Source organism: Takifugu flavidus, chromosome 15, assembly GCF_003711565.1.
Source record: "Takifugu flavidus isolate HTHZ2018 chromosome 15, ASM371156v2, whole genome shotgun sequence".
Classification (NCBI taxonomy): domain Eukaryota; kingdom Metazoa; phylum Chordata; class Actinopteri; order Tetraodontiformes; family Tetraodontidae; genus Takifugu; species Takifugu flavidus.
In genome coordinates this window covers 9665436-9691926 of record NC_079534.1, presented here as the reverse complement: position 1 = coordinate 9691926, position 26491 = coordinate 9665436, and the positions used below count along the sequence as shown (strand labels likewise).

The 26491-nt window shown below is 38.4% G+C and overlaps 2 protein-coding genes across 5 annotated transcripts in view; one reads left to right on the top strand and one right to left on the bottom strand.

Annotated features, from left to right (window-relative positions):
* tep1 (telomerase-associated protein 1) overlaps window positions 1-20236 on the bottom strand; it is a 28601-nt gene extending 8365 nt beyond the window's left edge. For 2 of the 4 annotated variants that reach the window (XR_008954090.1, XM_057057617.1), the window contains exons 1-42: window positions 19910-20236; window positions 18985-19452; window positions 17700-17897; window positions 17434-17583; window positions 17065-17229; window positions 16852-16989; window positions 16092-16163; window positions 15787-15911; window positions 15532-15689; window positions 15075-15184; window positions 14918-14996; window positions 14363-14549; window positions 13935-14202; window positions 13706-13858; window positions 13504-13563; window positions 12933-13057; window positions 12705-12767; window positions 12274-12417; window positions 11905-12196; window positions 10202-10323; window positions 9920-10033; window positions 9607-9724; window positions 8090-8278; window positions 7244-7431; window positions 7017-7155; window positions 6648-6827; window positions 6363-6455; window positions 6008-6143; window positions 5746-5905; window positions 5028-5161; window positions 4839-4927; window positions 4347-4461; window positions 3715-3741; window positions 3421-3631; window positions 3072-3192; window positions 2161-2285; window positions 1968-2067; window positions 1752-1907; window positions 1268-1477; window positions 651-704; window positions 390-525; window positions 50-301 (exon numbers count right to left, since the gene is read on the bottom strand). Coding sequence is in view for 3 of the 4 variants with exons in the window: in XM_057057617.1 (XP_056913597.1) it covers window positions 50-301; window positions 390-525; window positions 651-704; window positions 1268-1477; window positions 1752-1907; window positions 1968-2067; window positions 2161-2285; window positions 3072-3192; window positions 3421-3631; window positions 3715-3741; window positions 4347-4461; window positions 4839-4927; window positions 5028-5161; window positions 5746-5905; window positions 6008-6143; window positions 6363-6455; window positions 6648-6827; window positions 7017-7155; window positions 7244-7431; window positions 8090-8278; window positions 9607-9724; window positions 9920-10033; window positions 10202-10323; window positions 11905-12196; window positions 12274-12417; window positions 12705-12767; window positions 12933-13057; window positions 13504-13563; window positions 13706-13858; window positions 13935-14202; window positions 14363-14549; window positions 14918-14996; window positions 15075-15184; window positions 15532-15689; window positions 15787-15911; window positions 16092-16163; window positions 16852-16989; window positions 17065-17229; window positions 17434-17583; window positions 17700-17897; window positions 18985-19452 (6124 nt within the window). In the remaining variant the exon portion in view is untranslated. Of the gene's footprint in view, window positions 1-49; window positions 302-389; window positions 526-650; window positions 705-1267; window positions 1478-1751; window positions 1908-1967; window positions 2068-2160; window positions 2286-3071; window positions 3193-3420; window positions 3632-3714; window positions 3742-4346; window positions 4462-4838; window positions 4928-5027; window positions 5162-5745; window positions 5906-6007; window positions 6144-6362; window positions 6456-6647; window positions 6828-7016; window positions 7156-7243; window positions 7432-8089; window positions 8279-9606; window positions 9725-9919; window positions 10034-10201; window positions 10324-11904; window positions 12197-12273; window positions 12418-12704; window positions 12768-12932; window positions 13058-13503; window positions 13564-13705; window positions 13859-13934; window positions 14203-14362; window positions 14550-14917; window positions 14997-15074; window positions 15185-15531; window positions 15690-15786; window positions 15912-16091; window positions 16164-16851; window positions 16990-17064; window positions 17230-17433; window positions 17584-17699; window positions 17898-18984; window positions 19453-19909 lie in introns of those variants that run through there. The other 2 variants (XM_057057618.1, XM_057057619.1) reach the window with 2 other exon arrangements.
* Window positions 20237-20324: 88 nt separating this feature from the next.
* zgc:66427 (uncharacterized protein LOC406256 homolog) lies at window positions 20325-26178 on the top strand. The gene is made up of 5 exons (XM_057057705.1): window positions 20325-21097; window positions 21904-21999; window positions 22091-22196; window positions 23426-23527; window positions 24079-26178. The coding sequence occupies exons 1-4, from the start codon at window positions 20575-20577 to the stop codon at window positions 23481-23483; spliced, it is 783 nt and encodes a 260-aa protein (XP_056913685.1). The 5' UTR covers window positions 20325-20574; the 3' UTR covers window positions 23484-23527; window positions 24079-26178.
* The last annotated feature ends 313 nt before the right edge of the window (window positions 26179-26491 follow it).

Here is a 26491-nt window from a genome sequence, read left to right as displayed (position 1 = left end):
AAGAAAATCTGCTACTTCTGATGTTGTGTGTTTTCACTTTACCACTGACCTGAGGCGGTGGCCAAGTATGTGGCATTTTGCGCCAATGCCAAAATGTCGCCATGTTGAGTACCACACAATCCAATCACCTTCAGGGTGCCCAGCGTTCCATTTTCTCTTTTATTTCTTTTCAAAACTCCCACACATTTGTCACTTCTTCCAGCTACCAACAACTCTGGTTCACCCTCATCATGGTCCATATTGACCCACATCATGCACAAAATAGAGACATCAAGAACCTCTGGGGTCTTAGTCATTTCACCTGTGAGTGCAATGGGGAAACCTTCACATCAGTAAACTGCTTAAGTAAAAAACTATTAATTTTGTACATTACTAGCAGGTGGCCACACCTGTATCAAGACTGAAGAGCTTGATACCAGCTCCATGGTAACCCACAGCAACACAATCTCCATTCACAGCCACACACAGAGCAGCAGGGTCATGTGATACAAGCTTCTGCTTCTTCAGACATGGTTCTCCTTCACACTGAAAGATAAAATAAAAACATTTAATGACAGATATCACCCTGTATATTAAACAATGGATAACCCATCTATTCTGACAGAATGGCAAAAATTATCCTAACTTTCATTCACAAGTGAAGTGATTACCTCACTCTTTAATGCAGCCACTGAACGTCCAAGTCCTCCTGACCAGAGCTTGAGCTGTTTGACAGAATAAAAACAACACAAAGAAGGAAAATCAACTTTCTATTCAAAGTGGATGGCAAATTTAACTTTAACTTTAACGTTTCATGTGGCCAGAGACTCCCCACAAACAAAATTCTCAAAAACAGACATAGCAGCTTGGTTTATGCTATCCAGTGCTGTGACGAATGCACATCAGTGAGACCAACAGCCGTTGCAGAGGCAACGGACGATGGTCACTCACATACCCACTGTCATCCTCCTTTTCCCATAAATAATTTCATTTATTCAAGGAAATATTTTCCCTCTTTGTCAAAAAATGTAAGAGGGAAAAAAAATGGTTTTGTCACAATCTATATTTAAATGAATGATAAAAATGACAATGTTTTGGAAAAAAAAATACTACTATGCTACTCAAATATAATGGTGCTTCAAGCACCAAAACTTTTTCTATTCTATTACTTTGAATCAAAGAAATGTCACTGGATGTAAAGAACCAAATATGTGCAAAAAAATACATTTGCTGATCTCAGAATCCCTGTTCCTGGTTTTGAATGGACAGACTGGTACCGGTACCTTACCGTGTGATCAGAACTAGCACTAAGAAGCATGCGGCCTTCATCCAGAAAGGTGAGGACCTCGGTGGCTCCAGAGTGGGCCTGGAAACATCCCACGCAGGTGAAATTGGGTACCGACCAGACCCTGATCTCTCCAGACACAGAGCCAGAGCACATTGTGGATGAGGATGAGAAGGAGAGACTTCGCACTGATGACTTGTGACCACAGAAGGACTGAAAACAGCATTCATTCAGTTTTACAATATATTCTGGCAATTCATCTTTTTGTGTACAAAGCATCACTTAATTTATTCAAGAAAATATTTCTACTCTTTTTTCTAAAAAGAAGAGTCGGATAAATGTGAAAGTCGGATAAATGTGAATCATTGGACAATTATGATTTAAAAAAATTTCACGACACAACTGTTTTTTTTTAGGGAAGATTGGGGGATTTCTTAATGGTTATGTTCTAACTAAGTGCTTTTGAAGTCTGCCAATGAGAACTTACCACATCACTTTTATTCTGCAGCCAGTTCCACATAATCACATTGCCATTCCAGCAGCCTGCAGCTAGTAGGTGCTCCTCAGGGTGAAATGACACACAGTTCAATGGGCCAGGGCTGAGCCAGGCTGCTACCTCATATGCTTTAGTAGAAGACCACACCTGGCCACAAAAACAAATGAAATTACTCAAAATCACTAACAGAAAAATATATAGACCAACCTTCAGCATCGAGTCCAAAGACACTGTAGCCACGTGCTTCATATCTACAGTGACATCACTTGCTGTAATTGCATTCGTATGGGCTTCAATGAAAGCAGTCCTGAATGGGACACATGGAAATTCATTCAAACATCAAATCGATGACCAATAAAATAAGATTTAAGAAAAATGGTCCATAAAATCATCCTCTCACCTGCAGCCACTCCCAATGTCCCACATTTCCAGTTTTCCATTGAAGGAGGTAGTAGCAAGATGCCCATCTTTAAGAAAGACACAGCTTGAGATTCCATCACAGCTGCTTACCAGTGATTTCACTTCCTGTTTTGTAGATATTTGAAAGTAGGATATTTATTAAATATGAATAGACAACAATCCCGATAAAAACATTATCACTGGGTATAGGGTTAAAATGCAGACCAATTGAAATAAGCGACCAGTAAATCATTATAAAAAGAAAATGGGGACATACATTAACATTTAGTTATGCAAATTTACTGTAGATAAAAATCTGAATACATTTGATTATGGGAAGTACACACTAATTAGTTATGACATCATACAGGCAGCTGAAGTGAGTAACATTATTATCTAGCTACAGTTAGTCTACTGACAAACCTTTCTATAATAAACACATCCCAAGTAGTATAATATAACAAAATTCTATCTCCATGATACCAGTCCTCTCAGCAGGGCAGTAAGTGCTGCCATGCCACAAACAAACTGGGGTGAATTTTGACTCGTGGATATACAGTATATTGAGATCTCTGTGGGTTGACGTAATATATTAACACAGTCAGCAATAACAGCAATTATGTCAAATCTATCTGGCCTCTCTCTAATGTGGTAAGGCATTCTTCTTGTTGGAGGACCATCATATTCAGTGCAGTTGGACTGAAAAAAATGCTTTCTGGATTTCAAATTGACCTAACTGAAGGCCACACCCACAAGTTTATTAAATGATGATTATTATTCATTTCAACAGTCAGTATGTTGGGACCAACTAATGTGTCTTCATCTTCAAATCAGAAACCAAGAATATAAATACTGAATGTTATTCTATGCCAGTCATGGCTATTGAATGAGAAAAATATATATTTTCTATACCAGTCCGCTCTGTGTGTCGATGAAATGCAGCATTCCATGTCCAGTGCCAACCACCATCATCTGTCCATCTGAGCTCAAAACCATGCAAGTTGGCTTGGTGGAAAAAGTTGACACCAGCTTACTACATTAAGTAAATGAGCGTAAAAAGCAGTTAAAAAGACATACACACAGAAAGCAAAACTGTTCAAAAATTAGGATATGCACCAAAGTTGGAAACATTTGTAAGACCAGTGTCTTTGATGATAATCAGTGCAGTTATTTGCTGTCTACTTTACGATTGTATTTGTGTAAATAATTAATCTGGATTAACGTATTTTTACAGCCCTAAAAACAACACATTTTTGCTTACCTGGGATGTTTAAAATCCTGTTGGCTGTTGTTTAGCCACCTCATGACATGAAGCCCTCCTTTTTTCACAAGGCCTTGTGCCCAGGTGTGAGCAGAGGTATTAGGAGGTTCATTGAGGGCCTGCTGAATGAAAAGACTTGGCCAAGAGGAAAGCAGAAGGCTATGATGGTGCAAGAAATTCCTACAGTCTTCTAGACAAGCACTAGAACAAACTAAGATCAGAGAGAAACTTGCATGAAAAACTTTCACAATAATAGCAGAAATTTGAGAGGGTTCTGTATTTTTAGGTGCTTACATGATGCTTCAGAATTATTCATCTTATCTGCCAAAAAAAGGGGGGGAAAATCATGTACCTTGACACTAGAAAGATTGCATTGGTGTTGATCATGTGATGAAAATGCCAAGACAATGGGGAAACAAAGCATCTTAAAATAAATGGTATATTTGACACTGAAGCTTGGGAGCCTTGTTCACTGAAACCAACTGGTCTGAAACACTCCCAATTCCCTTATCAATTCTCCATGATCATGTGATTAAAGATGTTTGAGGCTTAAAATGTAACAATGAACCTTTGATGATACCTAATTAGGTCTGAGGAGACCTCACAGCAGAAACCTGTCATTTCCATCTAAAAGTTCGTGTTCAGTCATTGATTCTGAGAATGACAACACAGTTGCTTGACTGGCTTTTGTTTTGGAATTGGAATCAAAGATATGGAATTCATTTGGAAGCCTATGGCTCCTACAATTGCCACTGACCTCCAGATGTCATTCTTAGTTTGTCTTTGAAGCTTAAAATCTCTTTTTATGAACTGGAAAGAATGGTCAAAAGCTTCACAAGTCTTCCACCCCCATAAATCTTCAAATAAGCCAAAATATCTCACAGTGTTTTACCTGAAATTCTAGAATAAGCACTATGTATACTCACCATATGAAATGTAGGTGTCCAGAAGATGGTGTAAGAGGCCGTGATGAACATTAGCATACAGAAAGTAGTAACTGGAGAGCAGTTGATGAAGTGCCTCTGGTTGGCCACTTTGAATCTGAGCCATGTGTTAAATTTACAGTGATTAGAGTCATTTTATTTGTTTATTTTTTTGTTAATATCTTATTTCACATATCATGTTCAGTTTCAGATTCTGTCAAAGGAATGCAAAATAAAGTTTGAGGTATGCAGGGGTGTACTTAAAATATTTCCATTAAGAGAAACAATTAAAAAGAGTAGATGTTATTAGGATAAAGTGATATTTCATTTTGATGAGCTGAACCACCTTTTCTTGACTAGTGAGTTTACTAAAAATACATATAGATAGGGAATAGATTTTCTAATTTTACAGACAATTGTCACATCAAGCAACCAAGAATGTGTACTCAAGTCAATTACATTAAATTTTATGAGTGAGAATTTGAGGTGACAAACCAGTGAGGAAGGCAAATGCTGGATGTAATTGGCTTCACAGTTATGAAAGGTATCTGTGCCCTGCTGGTCAGCTGATGCCCATAGATGAGCTGTGTAATTATACAGTATGTAATAACACATAACATAGGTTAAATCCACCATTGCCTGTAGTTATACACATTGCAGTAACTTAAACTTTATTTACATTACCTGCCAGAACAAGGTGAGCTCTGGTTCTGTCACTTTCTGATGGGAGGAGAATGTTCTCAAAAGCTATTCTCACTTCAGGATTAGTTAAAATGAGCAGGTCGTTGGTGTTGTGGCAATGCGACATGCCGATCAAACTACAAACAAGGAACATCTTTGATTAGACACAGGCACAACTGTGCAAAAACAATACTTAACTGAAGCAGAAAATGAAAACATCTTAGGTTTGTTTGAAGGTCAACAATCAATGACAAAGTCACCAATAGCTTAGCTTGTTTTACAACGGGGCAATCAGGAAATTATCATCAAAGTAATCACCAAGATCGGGGTCACAAAAAGTTGACCCTTTCTCATTATTTTTCTCACTAAACAGGTGAGCATAAGTAAAAAAAATCAGCCCATCATCATCTTTTGTGCAATCTCCCAACTCATATAATCATTATTATATAATCATTAATATGAGTATGTTAATTACATAACAATATCTCAAATAACCCCAAACCTAATCTAAAACATAAATGTACTTTCATGGCTCCTGCATCATTTTTAAACCCCAAATACAATGGGTGGGAGATACACTGGATACAGTGTGTATTTATTATGGGAGAGGAAAGACCAAACTAAACCCTGTTGCTGTTCATTTGAGTAAGTCTTCCTTTTTATTACAAAGTAATCTTGCTATACACAGATATCCACAAACAGGCTTATATGGAATTTATACCTTTGTAAACTCAGGACTATATAGGTGAAGGTTGTCATGGGTATGTGCCCTTTGGCATTCCTGGACAGTTGCAGTAATTCCTGCCATGTCATTGGTCCATCCCGTGACGACAGTTCATTGCAAGTATTTAGTGTAGAGTACAACTCTCTCGCTCTCATGCCTGTCAAACAGGAAGAGACAATGTGCAAACACACTAGACAAGCCCACAAACTGAAACTTTTACAAACTGGCATTTCTGAACTATCCGTTTAGAAATTCTTACCAGTTGCACTGACAGTAAGTGCTGCCAAGGCCCAGCGGAGTCCAATCAAGTGTCTGTACTGTGAGCACAGTCTATCCAGGCCATACGCCACCAAATGCTCCAGGGACTGTGGCAAAGCCTGGACATTCTCTTTCAACTTTTACGAAAGTAATCATGGATAAGTTTATGCCTGTTCATATGTCATAAGTTAATGTGTATTTCCAGGACAGCATAATCGCATTGATTAGGATCAATTAAAATCAGATTTTTTCCCCCCAATAGTGTCTTTTATCTTTACTGTAAGGTTTCACTAATACAGTGGCATGATATGGTATACCCAGAGAAATCTGACGTGTCTGTAAAAGTGATATTTAACCTTGTCAAAAGAAGCAAAGTTCCTCAGGGTTTCACAGGCCAGATGTAGATAGAAAGGACTCACTGCCCCCTTTTTCATTGTCAGAATCTGGAGCTGGACAAGCAGAAAAATCATTGTGTTAGACGTTGAATCTTAGACTATTGCAAGTGTTCAGAAAAGGTGTTTATCATAGTTACCATTACCTGCAGACTGGATACTTAGCAACCACCCAGACTACCCAGGAAATCACAGGTATGAATTTAAGAAATAATATGTGGTTTCATTTTACAAACATTAAAAAATAACCTGGTTGTTGAAAGCTGAGTCACTGAGTTTCTTTCCAAAGGTGTCCAATTCTTCCATAACTATCTCCTTACGGTCTGACAATGTGAGCTGCCCCAGGACAAACTGAACAGCATTTCTTTTCTTGGCCAGTGTCTGCAACAGCACTGCGTTGGATGTGACGCTCATGACCAAACAAATACCCTGACAATGAAAAGATAATCAGAATCTAATCGCTTTAAAGAAATATTATAAAATGATCTCCTTTGTGCATCTTTAGAAACACATGCAAAAACAGAATTCCTCAAATTTTTTAATGTACCAAGCTGAAACAGTCAAGACAGAATTCTTGTTTCTGTAGGTTTATGTGCACGTCTCTGATAATATACTAACCTGTGGAAGCTGCTGTGGTATCCATTCGGAATTTGCCTGACCTGTGCCATCTTGAACAAGGTCTACTCCATCAACTAGAAATGCAACAGGTCTCTTCCTTTTGTTGCTCAAAGTAGATTGAAATTCTAACAGCAACTTTCTGCAGACAAATTTAGAGACGGACAATCAACAGCTAAATGTATATATAAAATAAAATCCCATTCAAAAACTATTCAAAGATCAGTTACTTGTAAGAGTTAGGAATAGGTGAGTCTTTTTCAGTACAGTCCATCTTTCTGAACCACCGAATAAGGTATCGAAGCAGGTTCTCCACAGAGCGTGCCGCTTGGCTTGCAGTGGTGGAGTAGGAGATGACATCACAGATGAGCTGTTCCTTTGCCTTTTCTCCAGTCCTGAGGGCAGCTGCTAGAGCAGCCTGTGTGGAGAAGGATACATAAATCCTATTACTTTAAGTTTACCATGAAACCATGGAGATTGGTATTATGGCTAGTCCTAATTAAAAGTCCTATTCTTTCAGTATGATAACTTTGATGATGCGGTAAAATAAATTCAAATGTCATTTCAGCTGTTCAACCTGTGCAATCGGGGGATAGTGATATTTATGCTATTTTTATTTTCAAACATGACTGATTCCATTATATATGATCCTAACTTTTAACATTAACATTAACCTCAGCATTCAATGCTGATTTGGGCAGTGCTTTTCATTCACACAACCAGGCAGCAGTTTTATTATTATTATTTGGCCAACCAAAAAAAATGTTACACCTGCTTGTCATATTTACTTATATAGAAACTTCCCTAAATCACATCATGTCTTCCCGACAACAGTTATTCAGGGTCAATGTTTTGCAAAAAGAATTTATAAAACAGGAGTTATTCACTGATTGATCAATATTTGTTACATACTAATCAGGATATTCGTGATTAAATCATCAGACATACCAAATTATGAGTCAGAAAAAATGTATTTGAGACATACTGTATTTTGCTTACATTTATACTACAGGGTTGAAACTATAAAATATATATTTTTTAAAAACCTAAACACAAAATTAGTAAATCAACTTTACCATGAAGACAGTTTTGCCCTCTCCCGGTCCTCCCTCCACGAACATCATCCCTCCTTTGTTCCAGACCTTTTCCACCATCTCAACAGCCTTAATTAGCAGCTTTGCTCTACCAAAGAACTGTCTCTGCAGCGCTCCCTGGTGCATCTCCTGCTCAGCATCATCAGATGTGGCCTCAAATTTGTCCTGGACCTGTCAAATGAAAAATCATGAGGTTCTTAATCTACTGACATGTATTATTATATACGGTAAGTAGGTTTGAAATTTAATTTTTGTATATAGATCGACATAATATGAGGTACGATTATTTTTTAAATTACAGTTCAGTACTGAATAATTTTACAATACACATTATAAAATATTAAAATATACACACAATATAAAAGTACACACAATATAAAATACACTGCTCAAAAAAATTAGAGGAACACTTCGAACACACATCAGATCTAAACGGTAGGGAAATGATCTTGAATATCTTTCCTGACAAAAAGTAGGTGATGTATTAGTAACAAAATGATGCCACATAATTTGATAGAAAGGAAAATGATCACCCTATAGAGGGGGGAAATCAAAGACACCCCAAAAATGAAAGTGAAAAAATTATGCAGCAGACTGGTCCATTTTGCCAAAATGTCATTGTAGCAACTCAAAATGATTCTCAGTAGTTTGTGTGGCCCCCACGTGCTTGTACGCATGCCTGACAACGTCAGGGCATGCTCCTAATGAGACGACGAATGGTGTCCTGGAGGATCTCCTCCCAGATCTGGACCAGGGCATCACTGAGCTCCTGAGCGGATGGACCTAAACATAATGTCCCAGAGTTGTTCTATTGGGTTTAGGTCAGGTGAACGTGGGTGCCAGTCAATGGTATCAATTCCCTCATCCTCCTGGAACTGCCTGCATACTCTAGCCACATGAGGTCGGGCATTGTCGTGGACCAGGAGGAACCCAGGTCCCACTGCACCAGAGTAGGTTCTGTCAGTGGGTCCAAGGATTTCATCCCGATACCTAATAGCAGTCAGGGTGCCATTATCTAACCTGTAGAGGTCTGTGCGTCCTTCCAGGGATATGCCTACCCAGACCATCACTGACCCACCACCAAACCGGTCATGCTGAATGATGTTGCAGGCAGCATAACGTTCTCCACGGCATCTCCAAACCCTTTCACGTCTGTTGCATGTGCTGAGGTTGAACCTGCTCTCATCGGTGAAGAGCACAGGGCGCCAGTGGCGTAGTTGCCAATTCTGGTGGTCTATGGCAAATGCCAATCGAGCTCTATGGTGCCAGGCAGTGAGCACAGGGCCCACTACAGAATGCCGGGCCTTCTCCTCACGGAGCCAGAAGTTTGACTGATAGGTTGCTATACTCTGATTAAAAAGTATTCCTTTAATTTTTTTGAGCAGTGTATGTATCATTCTAACTTAAAAGAAACAGAATGGGTTGTTTAAAGTCATAAATTAAACCAAAACCTTTAACTTTAACATTTTAACATTCACTGGATGTACAAACAAACTAACTTCCACAAACTGCTCCTCTACAGCCTTCCACAGGTCTTCAAGCACAGTTTTGCCAAACTGATCCAAGTTTTTCAGATATGGTTTTCCACTTACAACACCTCCCCATTCACATGGGTAACTGTTACAAAAATAAGCAAAGAAAATACACTTATAACTTTTCTTATATTTTTGGTTGTTGTTATATGCGAAGATGACACTGAAAGTAATAATAATACAAGTATAAACTTGCGTAAGTAAACTAGTGCTCTCTTTGTGGCAAACAATGTTAAAAGTAAAAATTTAGTGAAATAAAGAGATAACTACAATGACTCACTTTTCAGTGACTTTTATATCACTGAGCAGTAGCATTTTCTTCAGAGATGCCACTTTAGACTCTGCTTCCTTTGATTCTGCAACAAAGTCAGCTCTCCAAGCTACAGGAATTGATCTAAAAAATAAGTTAAAGAAAACACTTTAGTGAAAAATCAAACAGTCTTGCAGTAGTAAAATGTCCTGCATTAGAAATAATTGCAAATCTTTCAAAATGAGTCATTTAAATAAAAGCGTTCACGAAAAAGCAAACTGTGATTTTCAAATATGAGCATATTTAACATACTTAATGATATTTGGATCTCTGAAGTAGCAGAACATCCGCTGTGATGCTGTTTTAGGGCAAAAAGCTTCAAAATGACGGATTTCCATTTCTGTGATTGATAGGCCTGCAGGGGCAGATGCCAGCTGCAAATGAACAAGAAAATTATACTTATAAATAACCTGAAGAATTGCCTCACAATATTACACATTGAAACAGGTTGCCTATTAAATTAAAAATTCTCAACATGTTGAAATTAATTTACAGTAGATTTTTGACTTTTCCTGTTATTGCACTTGAACATTTTGTTTTTGGTTTGTTTTGCAGAGGTAATAAAGTTCCCATATCATGCATAAAGCATTTTTCCTTGAACTGTATGCAAGTTAATTATCAGTGGATGACGCTTCCTACCTTTACAGGTAAAAATAAGCCATCACAAAAGCTACTGCTGTCAGCCACATTGAACTCTTTCGTTGGCCTCAGATTGGTTGGGATTGGTACAGGGAAATTTGGCCATGAGGAGTTGCACAGAAAGCAGCAGCTGATTTGTGAAACTACAGACACTAAAACAGCCCGTCCTGAATACAGCTGAAACAGCAGATGATGGACATGCTGTACACCTAATCTGATCCTAATTTCTAGCACAAACTAAAATTACATGTTCAGGGGGCATCATAGAAATACTTCTTTCTCTGCAAAATATGGGACCTTTAACAAACTGCCACATACAACAAAAGTAAGGTTTGCATGCTACTATAGAAGAAAACGTAACATAGTAAAAGCAGGATTATTTTTTTCATTCAAATCAAAAAAGGTTTGGCACAAAAAAATTAATGACTAGCTTTAAAAGATGCCAGAAAAAGAAAAAAAAATCACAATATTTGATCAGACTTTTACAAATTTTTGAATGGCAACACTCAAGTAGCACAATTGGACCGAAATGATTGCAACCTCCAGCACCACAGAGAAGACTGTGGGTTTTTTTTTTAAGCAGGACCAGCTCTAAGCCACACAGAGGCCACTAAAGGAGGAGGATCAGAACATGGAAAAGCTATTTCAGGAGCAAGATGGGTGAAGCTGGTCCTGGTCTACGCCTGCTGGTGAGTTCATTTAAAGACCTGCAGCAGTTCACTTATCAACCAAGCATAAGTACCACCAGGATCATGTTTTTGTCATCTTGTCATTTCTCAACACCCTGTTGGGGGCAAGCTGTAGATAACAGGGGTGATTCACCACCAACCTCATCCACTACAATGTTGACTTTGTCCACTTCAACCTGCAGTCTTCAGATGTTCTGATGACTCAGCAGTTTTTGGCCACAGGGAATAGTTTTCTGAGCCAGCAGCAAAATAGCTCTGTTCTTGGTTGCCGTCTGGACTCAGTAGATGATGGGAGACAGGAGAATGATGACAAGGATGTCCCTGCTGATCATGTCCAACCTCTTACAGGACACTCTTACAGCAGTGAACAGCTCCTTCAGTGATTTGTGAATGAACAGTACCGCAGGTCTTTACTGCCCACAGCCATCAGACTATTTAACAGACTCAACCCATGCCAGTCACCAGTACTATATATGGCATCCATATATTTACATGAGCTATGTGTATTACTGTCTTTTTAGGACTGTGTTTTTAGGATTGGTACGTATCGTGCCTTCATAACATCAGATGTAAAACTTATTGCCTCGGGAAAATAAATAAAAAGTTGTTAAGAATGTGATCTCTTACCCAGCTGTATTGTGGCAGGTCAGGAAGAACTGGTTTAGGGGGAACCAATCCATATCTCTCTCCCAGGATTCCCACCATCATCTGACTACGGGAAACCTCCGAAAGACACAGCTCAGTGGCTCGAAGTGACTCTTCCTCTGTAACACCCCAGCGCAGCTCAACCTCCTGCATGTGGAGACAATGTGCTGCAGCACGACGACGCAGCTCTGGGAACACACTTTGTACTAAGATGTCACGCTCAGCATGCATGTCTCTGAATGTGGAGGAAATAAACACACGTACACTTCGCCACCTGAAATCAGAGGGTTGAGATTGTGGTAAAAGGTTTTGAAAAAGGAAGGGAGATGCATGAAATAAATATATTTTTACCTTAACTGTGGCGTTACTGGTATTTGTACAACTGTATTTATGGTCTCAGGGACCTTGGCTCCACCTGGCGGTGGGATATTGTATAACCTGTCTATATGCTCCACATGATCAAGTAGTCTGGATGATCCTCGCTCTGCCACAAACCTAGTTACATATTAACACCAGGATGAAATGTTTTCTTGGTTAAAATCAGATGGAACAAACATTGATTTGAACTGTTAACATAAAACAAAGTCAAAGAGAGATATTATGTTCTGTACTTGGGCAAATTATAAATCTCCTGATCTTAAGGTAAAATGTACCTAATCCCTACAAACCCAGAAGTACTTACTAAACATGCTGTGCTCATAATTTTTTGATTGCTAGGTGAATACTTCTTGTATATAATGTAAACTTGTCTTTAAAAAAAAAAATCAAAGCAGAAATTTTACCTGAGGATTTGGTCACTGAACCCTGTCAAGTTCACACAGTTCTTGTCAGAATTGTACTCTGCACTAAAAAAAAAATAGAAGGAAAAGCGACTGGTCAGACTTGACTACCGTACTTGCTCATGATGAGAGTTTGAATTAAAAATCCGTAGCTCATTTGAAGGTGCAGTTTAACCAATGATGACAAAATAACTGTATGAAAGCAGACATAGTAGCAGACTCAAACATTACCTTTCTGATGACATGAATATTTTTACCACAAGGGCCTTATCATTTACATCCTTCCTGTAGTTGCTGATACTCCAATCAATATAATCACTGAGCCAGAATTCTGTCAAAATAATGATGTTGTCCACCTGACAGTAAAAGAGTATTATGAGGTCAGATATGTCCCATAGACAGATAAAGAAGGCACCACAAAGAAATAATAGAGTGGTAACATGTAATAAGCCTTATCTGCAGATTTTGAAGAAGAAAAGCTTACTTGAAATGGGGCAACTGTTCCTGCGGTTACTATACATACACCGGTACTTATTTGTCCCATTTTAGTATACAAGGATTTTTTTGTCTTTGCGTACCCTTTTCCTTGTCTTTAATGGGAGCATCTCCTCCATAAAAACCTTTTTAACTCACCAACTTTAATAAACACCAAAGCATACAGCTTTTCTAAAATAAGTCAATCAATGAAAGTACCGGTAATTAGGCTACAGGTAAATCCACCATGATGTTAAGTGTAATTTGTACTTCTGTTCAAGCAATTTAACTCTGATTATAACAAGAAAACACAATGTTTAATACAAACCTTTTGGCCTTTTAGCAAAGTAAAGAGAGAATCACCCTCTTCATTAGACTCGGCAGAATTCTACAAAAGACAGGCATACAATATTTAAAAAAAACAAAGTACTATTGCTTTCTTGTTTACTTTACTTCTATTAAATCACATTGTGTAAATGCTATAGAAAAAAAATCTTTGAAAAATAAAAAAAAGAAGCAGAAATACTGACCTTAAGTTGTTTTATTACACCTTTGACATTATCCAACAGAACATCAGATTCGATCTTGATTTCCTTTAAGCCTCTCCAAAAACTTAGGTAGAGCTTAAAGTCTTCAGCACTGCTCCCAATCATGAGGGAGAGCAGTACTGCCACTTCCAAGACCTGAGACAGGAAGGTAGAGATGAGGAACACAAGTGAAACTAATCAACAACACACAAAGCAAAGACTGGCATCTTACAGAAGGATTCAACTTGTCATCTTCCTGTCTGATTCTCTCTCTTCTTCTCGAATGCTGTCCCTCCTCCTCTTTGTCATCTTTCTGCTCTGGGTCTGGTGGAAGGCAGAAGTCCTGTTTCAGGCGGCTGTTGTTGTTGTTTATGCAGTCAGAGAGCAGAATAATGGTCCTTCCAGGGAGGGGGGGCACGTTGTAATGACAGGAGATCTGAACTGCTGTTTCCAGAGCAATAAGGTAACGGTCCAACAGCGCAACACTGAAATGCTTCTGACTGGATCAACAGAAATGCAGAAATCTTAGGACATATGATAATACATGTAGAAATTATTTTTTATTTTGACCATAAATGCTGACCGTCAGGTGGTTTCCCCTTCTACAGGAGGGTCAAATGTGCAATAAACACAACAAACTGCTATTACAAAATCTCTTACACTGCCTTTTGAAATCCTGCTCTCTTTTGCTGGTATTGTCGATACACAAATGGCACTCCAAGTGTGACCTTGATCCTGCTCCTTGAAGTTGTGTCCCAGTCCTTAGATCTGAAATGTCTACTCTTAGGGATCTTCTTCAGGATCCCCTTTAGGATGTCTTGACTGGGAGTTATAGTTTGCTTTGATGCTGCAGTTAAATGTACAAGAAAGGCAAAGAATAAGAATGAGCTGAATATGTCAGACATGCAACACTGCTGACACAATTTAAAATGTGTGATGGTTGCAGATTTCGTCGAAAGTGCTTTAATCAGACCATTTCAGTAATTCAAAGACATCCCCATATCACCATATCACCATATCACCAATGGAAGGTTTTATTTAACGAATATATAAATAATACATATAATTTCCAGGAAAACCTAAATGAATAAAATAATCAGGATTACCATTGTAGTAATTGCCATTGTTACTGTTATTATCATTTACGTAATGTCATCTTTACTGTTGCTATGATCATAATGTTCTTTCATTTTACAAATATCAGTGCTTGTTCACCTAAATTGCGAAGCTCCAAGATGATTTTGTAGGCAGCCAGAAATCTGAAGGGGAACTGTCGACTCTGTATAACAGCTTTCTATAAACGTGGCAGAAACAAAGTTCAGAGAAAGCGACTGACAAGCCATCTCATGGCAATCAAGCAAATTCATGTCACCTTATTGGTCAATCTGCTAAGAATCTTTTTATGATGGGCCTCACTGATTCCCTTAGTAATCATGTTCCTCAGGTTCCTCAGCATTGCCATGAATGGAAGAGACTTATTGTCTACACAGAAAGAGGACAATGTAATGTTTTTACCATTCAGTGTGTGGATTTTAAAATCAATAGCTGCCTTATACAGATTTTTTTTTCTTGACTGCTTTATCCCTTTTGGGCTCACGAGGTGCTGGAGCCTATCCCAGCTGCATATGGGCAAAGATTTATACATCCCTGAATAAGGATATATACAATATATTAATATAGATTTCTAAAACTAAAATACTGATATAAAAATGAAAAGTCTCATAGGTAACTTATATCAATCATAGGCACTCACACTTTTAAAAAAGCTTGTCAGTTAAACCTGATTTTTCTTTGTTTTTTCAATTAATGAAAAGAAACTGCATGTGAACCTATAAGCTTCTCCCAGGTGGAGGAATTGTTGCCTTTCAGACTGAGCAGCCGCTCCCATGTCTCTGGCTGTCTAAGCTTCATTCTCTGCCCTGCTTTTTCTCTCTCCCACACACCCTTCATTCCACTATGGGTGAACACCTTTATGTCAGCTGGATACCTAGGAGAAACACATAGTTTTACATGTGTGTTTTGATAAGAAGAAATAAATATGATGTCGAACTCAAGAATGTAATTTAATGTTCAGAGTTTCTTACTTTTTTCCAAGGATGGCCATAACATGTTCAGCTGGTTCTTTAATATGAAGCCTTTTGATCATCTTTTTTAAGCTGAACTCACTCTGCTTTTTATCAACAACTGTTTTGCTTTCCGTTATCTGCAGCTGTTGGGAGATAAATGAGTTTTACAGAAAAAAGCAAAAAGGTGGTCTTGAAATTAAGCATGAACATGTAATAAAATCTACACAACTGCTAACCCAGACACATTGCTGGGATCAATACAAATGTAAAATAAAACATAAAAACTAAGTTTGTAATCAAATAAGCAGTGAACTTTAACTTACAAACTTGGACAGAATAGATGAATCTGATCTGACCAAGTTCGCCCACTGCTTCAGCTGCTGATGACTCGGTTTCTGAAAATCAAAGATAACACACACAACAAACAAATGTTTTATTTTATATGGAAACTATTTTACATCTTCACTGTCTGTTCCCTCTAAGGCATGGGTGCCTAAAACCAGTCCTCAAAGGCTGTAGTTCTGCCTTCTGTACTAGCAGATAAACAACAATTTTTACCCATGCCGTATTAGAAGCCCCTATACCCTATATAGTGCACTCGGGAGTGTGCATATTTTTTGGTGCGTCAGAATAAAATAATACTGGCATAATAATAAAGCAACAATACAAATGACCAGTGAGTGTTTTCTGTTAATTAATCAGGAGACAAATTTAATTATTTCACTGGCGATAACATCAATTTGATATGTGTTTATTATTCGATCCATTTGAAGCACCATGACTGAGTGTCCGAAAATGGAATTTAAGCTTATCGGTGAGTGCATTAAGGAGTTCACTGAAGCTAAGTCCCTATTTAGTGAGTAATGAATACAAAACAAGTGTGTGATTTCAGAACGCTGGAACATGTTTCTTCCCGGTAGGACAGAAGACCTGGCCAGCCTGTAACCCTCGAGGACTGGATTTGGGCATTGGATTAAGCTATTAAGATAACAATATGACTTTTCTTAACCACGGTGAATTTTAAAAAAAGGTAAGCCATGACAGACAGTAATATATTGCTCAACTATAGCAATGCTTCCGTACCTTGGATTTTCCCTTGTTGTGGTTGTGTTTACAACGATGTTTACGTGTGTTGTATTTGGCTAACTGATATTCACTGAACTCCTTGAATTTGTCCACCAATGCTTTTTTCAAGCACATTGGCAGAGAGCTACTGAAACACTGGAGACAAACATACTAGTTAAAACCAAAAGAATGTAACAAAGCTGATAAAACTAAGAACCAACAGGTATTTACTGTACTATAGATCCTGACAACTTCCAGCCAGTCTGATGGCAACTGCACAGCAGCACTGAAGTATCTGCGAACATGGGGCTTGGTGGAGGGCTGACTGGCTGCCAATGCCAATAAGAAGTTAGCAGTGATGCGAATGTTTAGCTGCTGGCGGGTGTAAACAGCCACCTAAATGGTGGATGGAAAAAAAAACAAGCACACAATTACATGAAAGGTTCTATACCTCTTCTATACTGTTCATCATCAGTGGTTGCTTTGGACCAATATAAAAATAGATTTCTCTTATTTGCTAATCTTAATTTATTAGTTTAGATTAAAGGAAGAGGTAAATGATCAAAATAAAGACACCTTCAGACACATGCACAGACTAACCTTAAGAAGAAATTGTGGGTCAGATACAGAAATGTCTCTGGCAATGTTTTTAATCACGGTCCAAACACTTTTTTCAGTGTCCCAGTCCTTCTGACCTGGAGGTATGCTCTTATTGACCAAGGAACAACAAACTGCATTCAGCAAGAGACACTGAAGAAGAGATGGAAAGACAACATTGATAAACTATCAGAAAAACATAAAACATAAAAAAATTACTAGATAACAAAAACATAATTTAAAAAATATACAATTAAAAGATTTGTTACTTTTTTATCTTTAAGCTCCATTTCAGTCATATCTTCTCTTCTATCAATTTCCACAAAATCTTTGTGCCTGATGACCACAGACTCTCGCTGGCTGCCCTCTGTTTCTGGGACACCTAATTCCATGGAGATCACTGAAGCTTCTCTTTCCTCATGATCTCCTTCATCCAAAAGTTCAGCTTCTTCTGAAATTATTTGTTGCTGTATTTAAGGTTAAAAAAAACAAACATGTATTAGGAAAGCTTCAAATTTGAGAACTTTTCTTGAGATGGTGAAAAACTGAACATTTACTCCCTACAGGCCGTTTGCCCATAGTCATTTAAAAAAGAAGTTATCCACGTAGCTGCCAGATGGATAGATGACTTCTCTTATGCAGGAAATGAAAAATGTGGATTCAGTGTCCTTTTCTGTCAGGTACCCACATTGTCACGACCTCCTGATGGCAAAGGCAGTAAAGCTTTCTTTCTTTGAACGCAGTTCAATTGTTGAGCTGCATCAGCAAGGCCTCTCGCAGAGCGCTATTCCTGCTTAGGTTGGATGCAGTAAAACAGTCGTTTTAAAATTTTTAAAAGATATTAACGGTCATAGGGGAAAAAGGCAAGTGGTAGAGCCAAAACAAATTCACCTGCCCTAAGCCTGACGATCCAATTGGCTGTCTGTCAATACATGGGACAATACATTGGTCCAAATTAAGCTCAAAGATGTTGTCTCCCTCCTTCAATGGCACAAAATTGTCCATTTGGAGTTTGCACAAGAGGACCAAACATGGGACACTGAAAGGTGGAAGAAAGTTTTATTCTCCAATGAGGAAAAAAATTAACCTTGGCAGTCCTGATGGCTTCTAACGTTACTGGCATGACAAGGAGATCCCACCTGTGAGATTTTCTCAGGCCTTTATGATGTAACTCAACAATCCATCTGCGTTCAGAGAAAAAGCTTTTGTGCCATTGCCATCAGGAGGTCATAACAGTAATCTTAAACTTTTGATCATCTGATGAACAGTCTATTTCAGTTTAATGGTTGTTTGCAATAAATTGTTTACTCCCATTTCTTGTTTTTGCATTTTTATACAATCCTTAGAACCTTCTTAAGATCCAACAGTGCAAAGTATGAATTCTTAAAATTTTGTTCAGGAGTGTATAACATAGATTGTGTAGGCTTATGTTGACTTGTTCTAGTTTTTAGTATTAAATAACATAAATAGTATAAGTGTATTTATTAAACTGAATCAAACACCATTATTAACAATATAATAGTAAAAGATGACCATAAAGAATGTTTTATTTACCAAACCTGTTTCTTCCAAACACAATGGCTTTACTTCACTGCTTTCTTCTCCATCTTCAGCAGGCACAAACTGATTAAGGAATGAAGTGTTGGAGAGGGAGGTGGAGACTAAATATTCATTAGCCACAGATGTAAGGCAGGAAGAAGTTGTGAGAACAGAGTGGCTGGACAGAAGCATGTTTTCTGTGCTAAGGAGAGGCGATGTAAGTGAGGATGAACATGAAGAGGTGCAAAGGAGGGAAGAGGATGTGGAAGACAGGCTGGAGGGCTTGAGAGCAGGAGAAGATGAAGGCTGTGCTGCATGGTTTAACAAAAGAGAGCAGGCTTGTGGAATCACTGTGGATGTCTGAGCTAAGAATTTGTTCTCCAAATTCAGAGGTTCATAGTTAGAAGACAAACTTCCCCCACATGCTGAGGGCTGTTGCTCCCTCTTGGTCACGTTTTTCTGCTGCAAATTAACTGCCTTCATCTGTGTAGAGAAACATCAATAAGGAGGTCAAAGACTGAGGTTCTCCTCTAGTCTGAATTACACTACTTGATAACATTAGGACATGTAGTTCAGCAACATTGTTGAATGACTGTTTGAGAAATCTCTCTAGCACTGCAGTTATGGGTGTTGCTCTGGTCCAAAGTCTTCACAAGATAATAAACTACATCGTTTTGGAGTCAGTGAGCTCATGAAGAAATAAGCTAGGACAATAAGCAACTCTTAATTAACATGGATTAATTAACAAATTAAAATAAACTTAGCAGTTGGGTTTGGTTGAGACTGAAATTTGATATATATTAAAAGTGAAAACGAAAAAAACACTAGGGTTTTAGTTTAGATTCAATTTAGGAATGGACCTTTATAGTGAGTCATGCTCAAGAGTCTGTAGTTGCGGCGTTTAACTCTTTACAACATTTATAATGAGTATGAAACCTACCACGCAGACAGATTTCACTTGTAGGAACAACGATAAACGCTGGTTTAAGAAGGTACGTCTTCGTGAATACAGCACAAACAGCAACTTAGTTCAGCAAAAGTAGGTAATGGTTTGGACTGACTGGAGCATTTCCTGATACGCCGACTCGCTTGCGAAACTCGGTTGAGAGCGGTGATTGGCCAGTATTATTATCGTACACTTTTACCGTAATACTCTCTATATAACTACTTACTCCTCACAAATATCAAAAGGAAATAAAGACAGCAATCCGTAGAGGGTTAAATTAAAAACGACTCACATGAAGACACAAAACCGTGATACATTCTTTATTAAGTGCCTGAATATTCAACTCCCTGGTCGGCGCAGTCATATTACCGTAACGAGAGAGGAAGTGTGTATACCCCATTTCCGCTGCAGTGGGGAGACAGGCCGTTAAAAAGAAAAGAAAATGTGGGGAATTCAAAAAAATGAAAACAGAAGAAGAAGAATTACATACATCTAGTGTTTCCACTAAATTTGGTTGTTAATCGTAATTGGAGTAGCCAGCCAGAAGACGAAACCTTAAGGTACGGTTTTTGACTCTCAAGAGCCCCTTGTTTAGTTGTAGTTCGTTTTGAGGAAGCAGTGCGGCTAGATATCTAATTTAGCCTGGTAGCACACCAGAGATGGGGACGAGAGCCAGTCGCATACAGGAAGAATCACTTTCCCCTGCTTTCGAAAAAGATGGCTCAAAGCGAGATTCCTATCGCCGGCCGCAATGTGACAGACCCACCAGCCTCATGGTCGACTTCTCTGGCAGCTTCGAGGACACCGAGACAAACGGAAGCCGATCGGAAGAAGGCAGCGACTTGGACCACGGACATCGTGTGGCGAGTATGGATGGCAGCCCCGCTGACCACCGCAGCATCCCATCTGCCCCCGATCAAACGTCACCCGCTAGTGACAACAGCGAGGGGAGACCCGAGGAAGGCGGAACCATAAGCCCCGACCCTCCGGTCGCATCAGAACATCAACCGAGAGAAGAAACAGATCGTACACCCCAGCGCACTTTTTCTGAGCGATTGCCTGGGAATCGACATTCATCCTCTCGCAGCACCGGCGCAAGATCCTCCAGGGTACGAGGCATCCACCAGAGGCCGGTGTCAGAAGCCTGGATTGGCCTGTATCGCGTCAACAATCGGCATGGCAGTACGTTCTGATTTACACAACCTGATTTCATACTATGCCTGAACAGGGTGGTAAACTTCATTTATTGATTAAGGTCCAGAAAGAGAGAGAGGAATTCATTTTAGCTATGTATCATCCATTGAATTTAATAGTCAAAACCCTGGTGCAGCTCTCAAAGGTGTCCCCTCCAAGCTGACATTTCAGTGTATTATTTAGAAAGGCAAATTTAAAAAAAAAAAGATATTCTCTTCTCTGGCGCTTGCTTGCTGACTAGAATAACGATGGAACCATTTGTATGAATTAAACCTGGTGTGAAAGTGGAGATATTGTACAGAATCTGTGGCCTAATCCTGCTGCTTGCTACTTTAACATTAAATTTACCTATATGGTTGTGCAAGATGCTGCAATACATGAAGGCAGTTTTGAGGAGGAAGTGAAATGTTTCCTAACAGCAGGGACAGTCATCTAGCATATGTAGTGATGCGTGTCACAGTTTAACTGCCTATTCATGGAGGATGGCAACATAGACAGTCTGGTACCATTATAACCAATGTGTTCCATCCACACATGGTCATAGCATGCCATCGGCACTACTGGGTGTCTAACTAAACTTTTATTGATAAGAACATCCCCACTTTTAAAGAGAGCAATTTTACAGTAAAATGCAGAAAAGCCAGTGGTTAAGTCCAGCTTTCACTTCACCAAGCCATTCTGTGTTCTAGTAGTCCAAACACTTCCCCTGTTGTCAGTCTCATGTGAACAATTATAAATAATTTCTCTCTGAGATGTAAACCTTTAAATCTCTCTCGTGCCTTTTCTCTGAGCAGATATCCGCTGCCCTTTCTGTTCAAAGCCCTTCCCAGGGGGTCGGATTGAGGATCACTTGTTGAGCTGCCTCACATCTCCACCCCTACCTTACAATAGTAAGTGTCCTGTCATTGAACTAAGCCAGATGGCATGTATTTTTAAAAGGCTGGAAAAACTTATGGTTGCTGGGTGTGTGTTTGTCTGCAGCCGACGTGCTCAGTAAAGACAGCGGAGAGTGTTCCATTTGTTTGGAGGATCTTTTACAGGGAGAAACCATTGCCAGGCTGGCTTGTCTCTGTGTCTACCATAAGAGGTAATAAAATTCAGTGGGTGCATTTGTATTACAGCAAAATGCAGACTGACATTATTCAAGAAGCTGAAACCTGGCATTACATACCAGTAACTTAACACATATGGAGTTTGTTAAGGAAGGAAAATCTCTTCACATGTGTTGTCAAAACACCAGTTTGTGTTTCTTTCCACTAAGAAGTAAATTGTGAAAAGAAAAAATATCTACTTTCCGCTCTTAAGGAAGGCTTTCTGCATCATACCAGTTTATTATTACAAGACGGTACTGGTGAATATGGTGCTGCTATAACATGAACAATTTACAAGTCATTCTAGACATCCAGTCAAAATGTTACGATAGGTAGTATAAGCTTATCAAAATTTATATTAAAAATGCAAACTAGAGCTTACTAATCAAATCAGCCTGCTTTAACCTTACCATTTCATTTTGTTGTACTGAAACTAAAGGCTTTTACAAAGGCTTTGGGAACTTTCAATATTTTTGTTTAATCACTGCATTAATAAATATTAGCGGTCATGAAAATGCATTTGTATATATTGTTTAAACAAGCTGTGAATGACACAGTAGCACCTCAGTCTTAAAAACGTTTAGAATACTAATAGGTATGAACTTAGTTGCGACTGAATTTTGAGATCTTTGACCCAAAACATGAGAACTACTTCATTTTGAGAGAGAAAAATCTTATCTTATATTGTAAAATGCCATAGACTTTCATTGAACACCACTATTTACCAACAGCAAATCATCAAAATGATGGCAACAGCAGTAAAACACATCAAACAAGGAAAAAACATATAATTTTTATATAATTTATAAAAGAGTTTAGCCACACATGAGACATGCTGATAGAAATGCATGTAGACTAAATGTTTCAATAAATCACCACCTAAATGTATATTTGGAAGGGTTTTATCCACCAGTCTGCAAGAGCATATGTTGGTGAAATATCAAATTAATATTGCAAAACATCTCTTTATCTGCCAGGACTGGCCTTAAGATATGGTAGATTTGCTGACCAAAAGAGAGCGTGTGAGAGAGTTTAGGCAATCTTTAAACATTGCTGTATACAATGTCTGAGCAGCAAACTGAAACTTTATCTTCTGCCCTAATGACCCTTCACCTGACCCTCCACAATCTCATTTGCTTCTTAGCTGAAGTATATTGGTGCAAAAACACTATTTCTTGTTTCCCTTTTCCCTCCATCTTTTTTATTTTTTCCTTTCTTCCTGCAGCTGCATTGATTCCTGGTCCAAGGTAAAACCCTGCTGCCCTGAACATCCCTTTGATTGATTCACGGGCCACATTAGTTCTTCATAATGATCAATATGACTCAGGTATGTGTTCATTTGACTTTAAAACCTTTAGTTGTTTCCAGCATGTGGTCCGCCAATTTACCTGCTGATGGCTCGGAAATAAATCAGCCGATGCGACATTATGAACAAGTATTCAAATTTCATCAGCAGTACAGCATAATCTACTCACATCGATGTGATAAGTCACTGAACATGGAAATTTATAGTCGCCACATCTACATAAACAAATTACGCAATAATACTAAAAGGGAAAACTATGCACTGTATATGTATGTACAGTATATTCAAATCGGTATTGGGGAAAAAAGCTAACCAGTCTGGCTTGATATATTTGTCCCAATATTTGGCCTTTGCTGGTTTCTTTTAGGTCTGTTTCTAAAGAGTTGCGTTAAGGCTCTAAACTAACTTCAGTTTAGAATATTTCAGGTGTTGATGACACTTAAAAGCAATGCATTTATAGGTTTCAACCATATTGCATGGGGTTATTTAGAGAATGTATTTAATGGGAATCAGTTTTTTTGTTTTTTTTTAAATGTCTTAAGTCCACTCTTGTGTTTTTATTTTTTTTACAGGAGACTACACTGAATCCCAGTTAAAAATGTATATACACAAAAAACAAGGTTGCACTGTCTATTTTAATTAGTGGACCAATATTTTAGGCAAGAACAAAAGATTTTTGGGAGATGCTTCAGTTAAGGACCACTTAGTGCTCTTCATTCAGACATGTCCAATGTTGGTCCCTTCTAGCCAGTAAACAGCTGCTTACACATCTGGAAGAGGTCCTTGTCAAGTGGATTAGGTTAAGCACCTGAATGTGCAGAACATTAAAAAAATAGAAGTCCATGATCCCCAAATATCCCTGAATTTTGTTCACAAGGATTCTGAATTTTGGGAGTATTAAAAAAAAAAAAAACTGTTAAACTGTGACAATGAATCTTCTCCTGTGTATTTTATCTCTCTCCAAATGTATCTAAGTATTTGGGGTGGATGTTTTTTTTTTTCCTCGGCTAACCCCAACTGAGCAAGCCTTTAGTTCCCACCTGCTGGAGGTTTGGGGCTGTTTTTGCTGACTAGGGTCATGCCTTTTGTTTTGTTTTTTCTTCTTAACCTGGAAACATTCCAGGGCAATTTAGGGGATTCTTTGTTTTTATAGTTTCCTCGGTTTTCATTCAGTTTTGAGCTTAATGTGGCGCTACATTTTAGAAAGGTTTTAGGTATTTCGCAGGGCCACGATGACGCAAGTGTTAGCACCAAATTGAGCACTTTTGTGTTTGTGTGTGTGTGTGTGTTATTATGATGACCATGGACAGGAAATGTCCTACTCAGAACTGAAAGTATGTGGCTGTCTGTGTTATTCACTCAGAAGTCTGCATAGACAAGCATACTGCTCTTTTTAAAATGTAATGTTGGATTTGAGCTCTGGAGACCATCCTGTACTGTGGCAGTGGTTCATAACATGGTCGTCCATGTGATCCTAATGTACGTCTGAAATTGGTTTTGATTTTGTCCTATCATTCCCTTATTGTTGCCTGTTTGCAAATAATGGGCTATAGTCATGATTTAGGGGACAAACCAGAAAAACAGTTTGGCCAAACACCTGATTGAAGGGAAAAGGAAAAGCCAGGTCCACCATGAGGTTTTTCTGCCTCTCTTTCCAAGACTGGAGGCTATTGACACCTGCCACCTGACTATAACTGAACTATTACCACACCTGGTTTGCTTTTTGTTCTGATTTCAAATATACCATGAAATGATGGTGATTTTTTGATAAATGTGTTAAAATGAACTTTTGTGTGTGTTTTAAAAAGGCTTTTCCTGGTAAAGGGGTTCTTGTGCGAGTAGTTTTTTGTTTTTTTTTGTCTTGTCTCTCAAGGCTGCTCAACAAATGTGGCCTAATGCAGATAGTACTTGGGTTTGGGGGTAAGAGTAAAAGCAGCTTTCTATTGCTCTCTGTTTGAAAGTCAAGTTTATTCCATGTGTTCAAACATCTCCTTCTGAGTTTACCCTGCTCTACAGCAGTTGGCAGTGTTATGACTTACTTTGCTATAAGAGGGGAATAAGTGCATGTGTCATGGTTGTGCACTGGTAATTTTAAAAATGATGCCAAATTTCTCAAAGCAAAAATAGTGGGCTGCATTCATCATTGCGTTACATTAGTTGCGTTGATAAATCCTGATGTTGTTTACCTGAACACAGAGGGAGGAGATATTAATGTTTGTGTTTGAGCAGGGTGGGATTCAAGATGGTGGTTGGTTGTTGATTTAAGGCAGTGAAATCTGCACATTACATTTATTTGGTTTCATATTCCATGTAAAATATGTGGTGCAATAACTCAGTTTTAAACAATGTTAACTGAATAATCTACACCCAATGATGGTGTTTACTAAATGGCACAGGGCGCTGATCTTATGCGCATACCCTATTTAGGCCGGGGTACCGAATGTTTTTCAAAGAGTTGCCATACTGAGCTGCATCCCCAGGATATGGACAATCTGTATTGTCTGGTATTAATAAATTGAATTTTATTTATTAAATTGTAAATATGTAATGCATTTCAAGAAAACAATGGCTTGTCCCATGTCTGTTCACTATACTGTTTCTAAGCTACAATCTTTTGTATGTCTCAGACATTGTTTTTATATGTATTTTTTACAATAAATGTGTGTGAGAGATGTCTTTTGTGATTTTCTTTTACCTATAACCAAGTCAGGGGTCGGCAAACCGCGGCTCTAGAGCCGCATACCCGCTCTCCTTTGGGGTAAGTGGACTGCTGAGTCCTGACCTATGTTCTTTATTGTTTATTATTTATGGTAATTTAATCAATGCAACGAAACATACATATGAAAAATACATTAATATTATAATGGAAGTTAAACTGATTTTTTTATGAATTACTTACTAATTATGGTTTATGAATTACTACTTTCAGTTAATAAAGCATTTATTATAGAAAGAATGATCTCTTTACACCGCATTGTTTAGCTA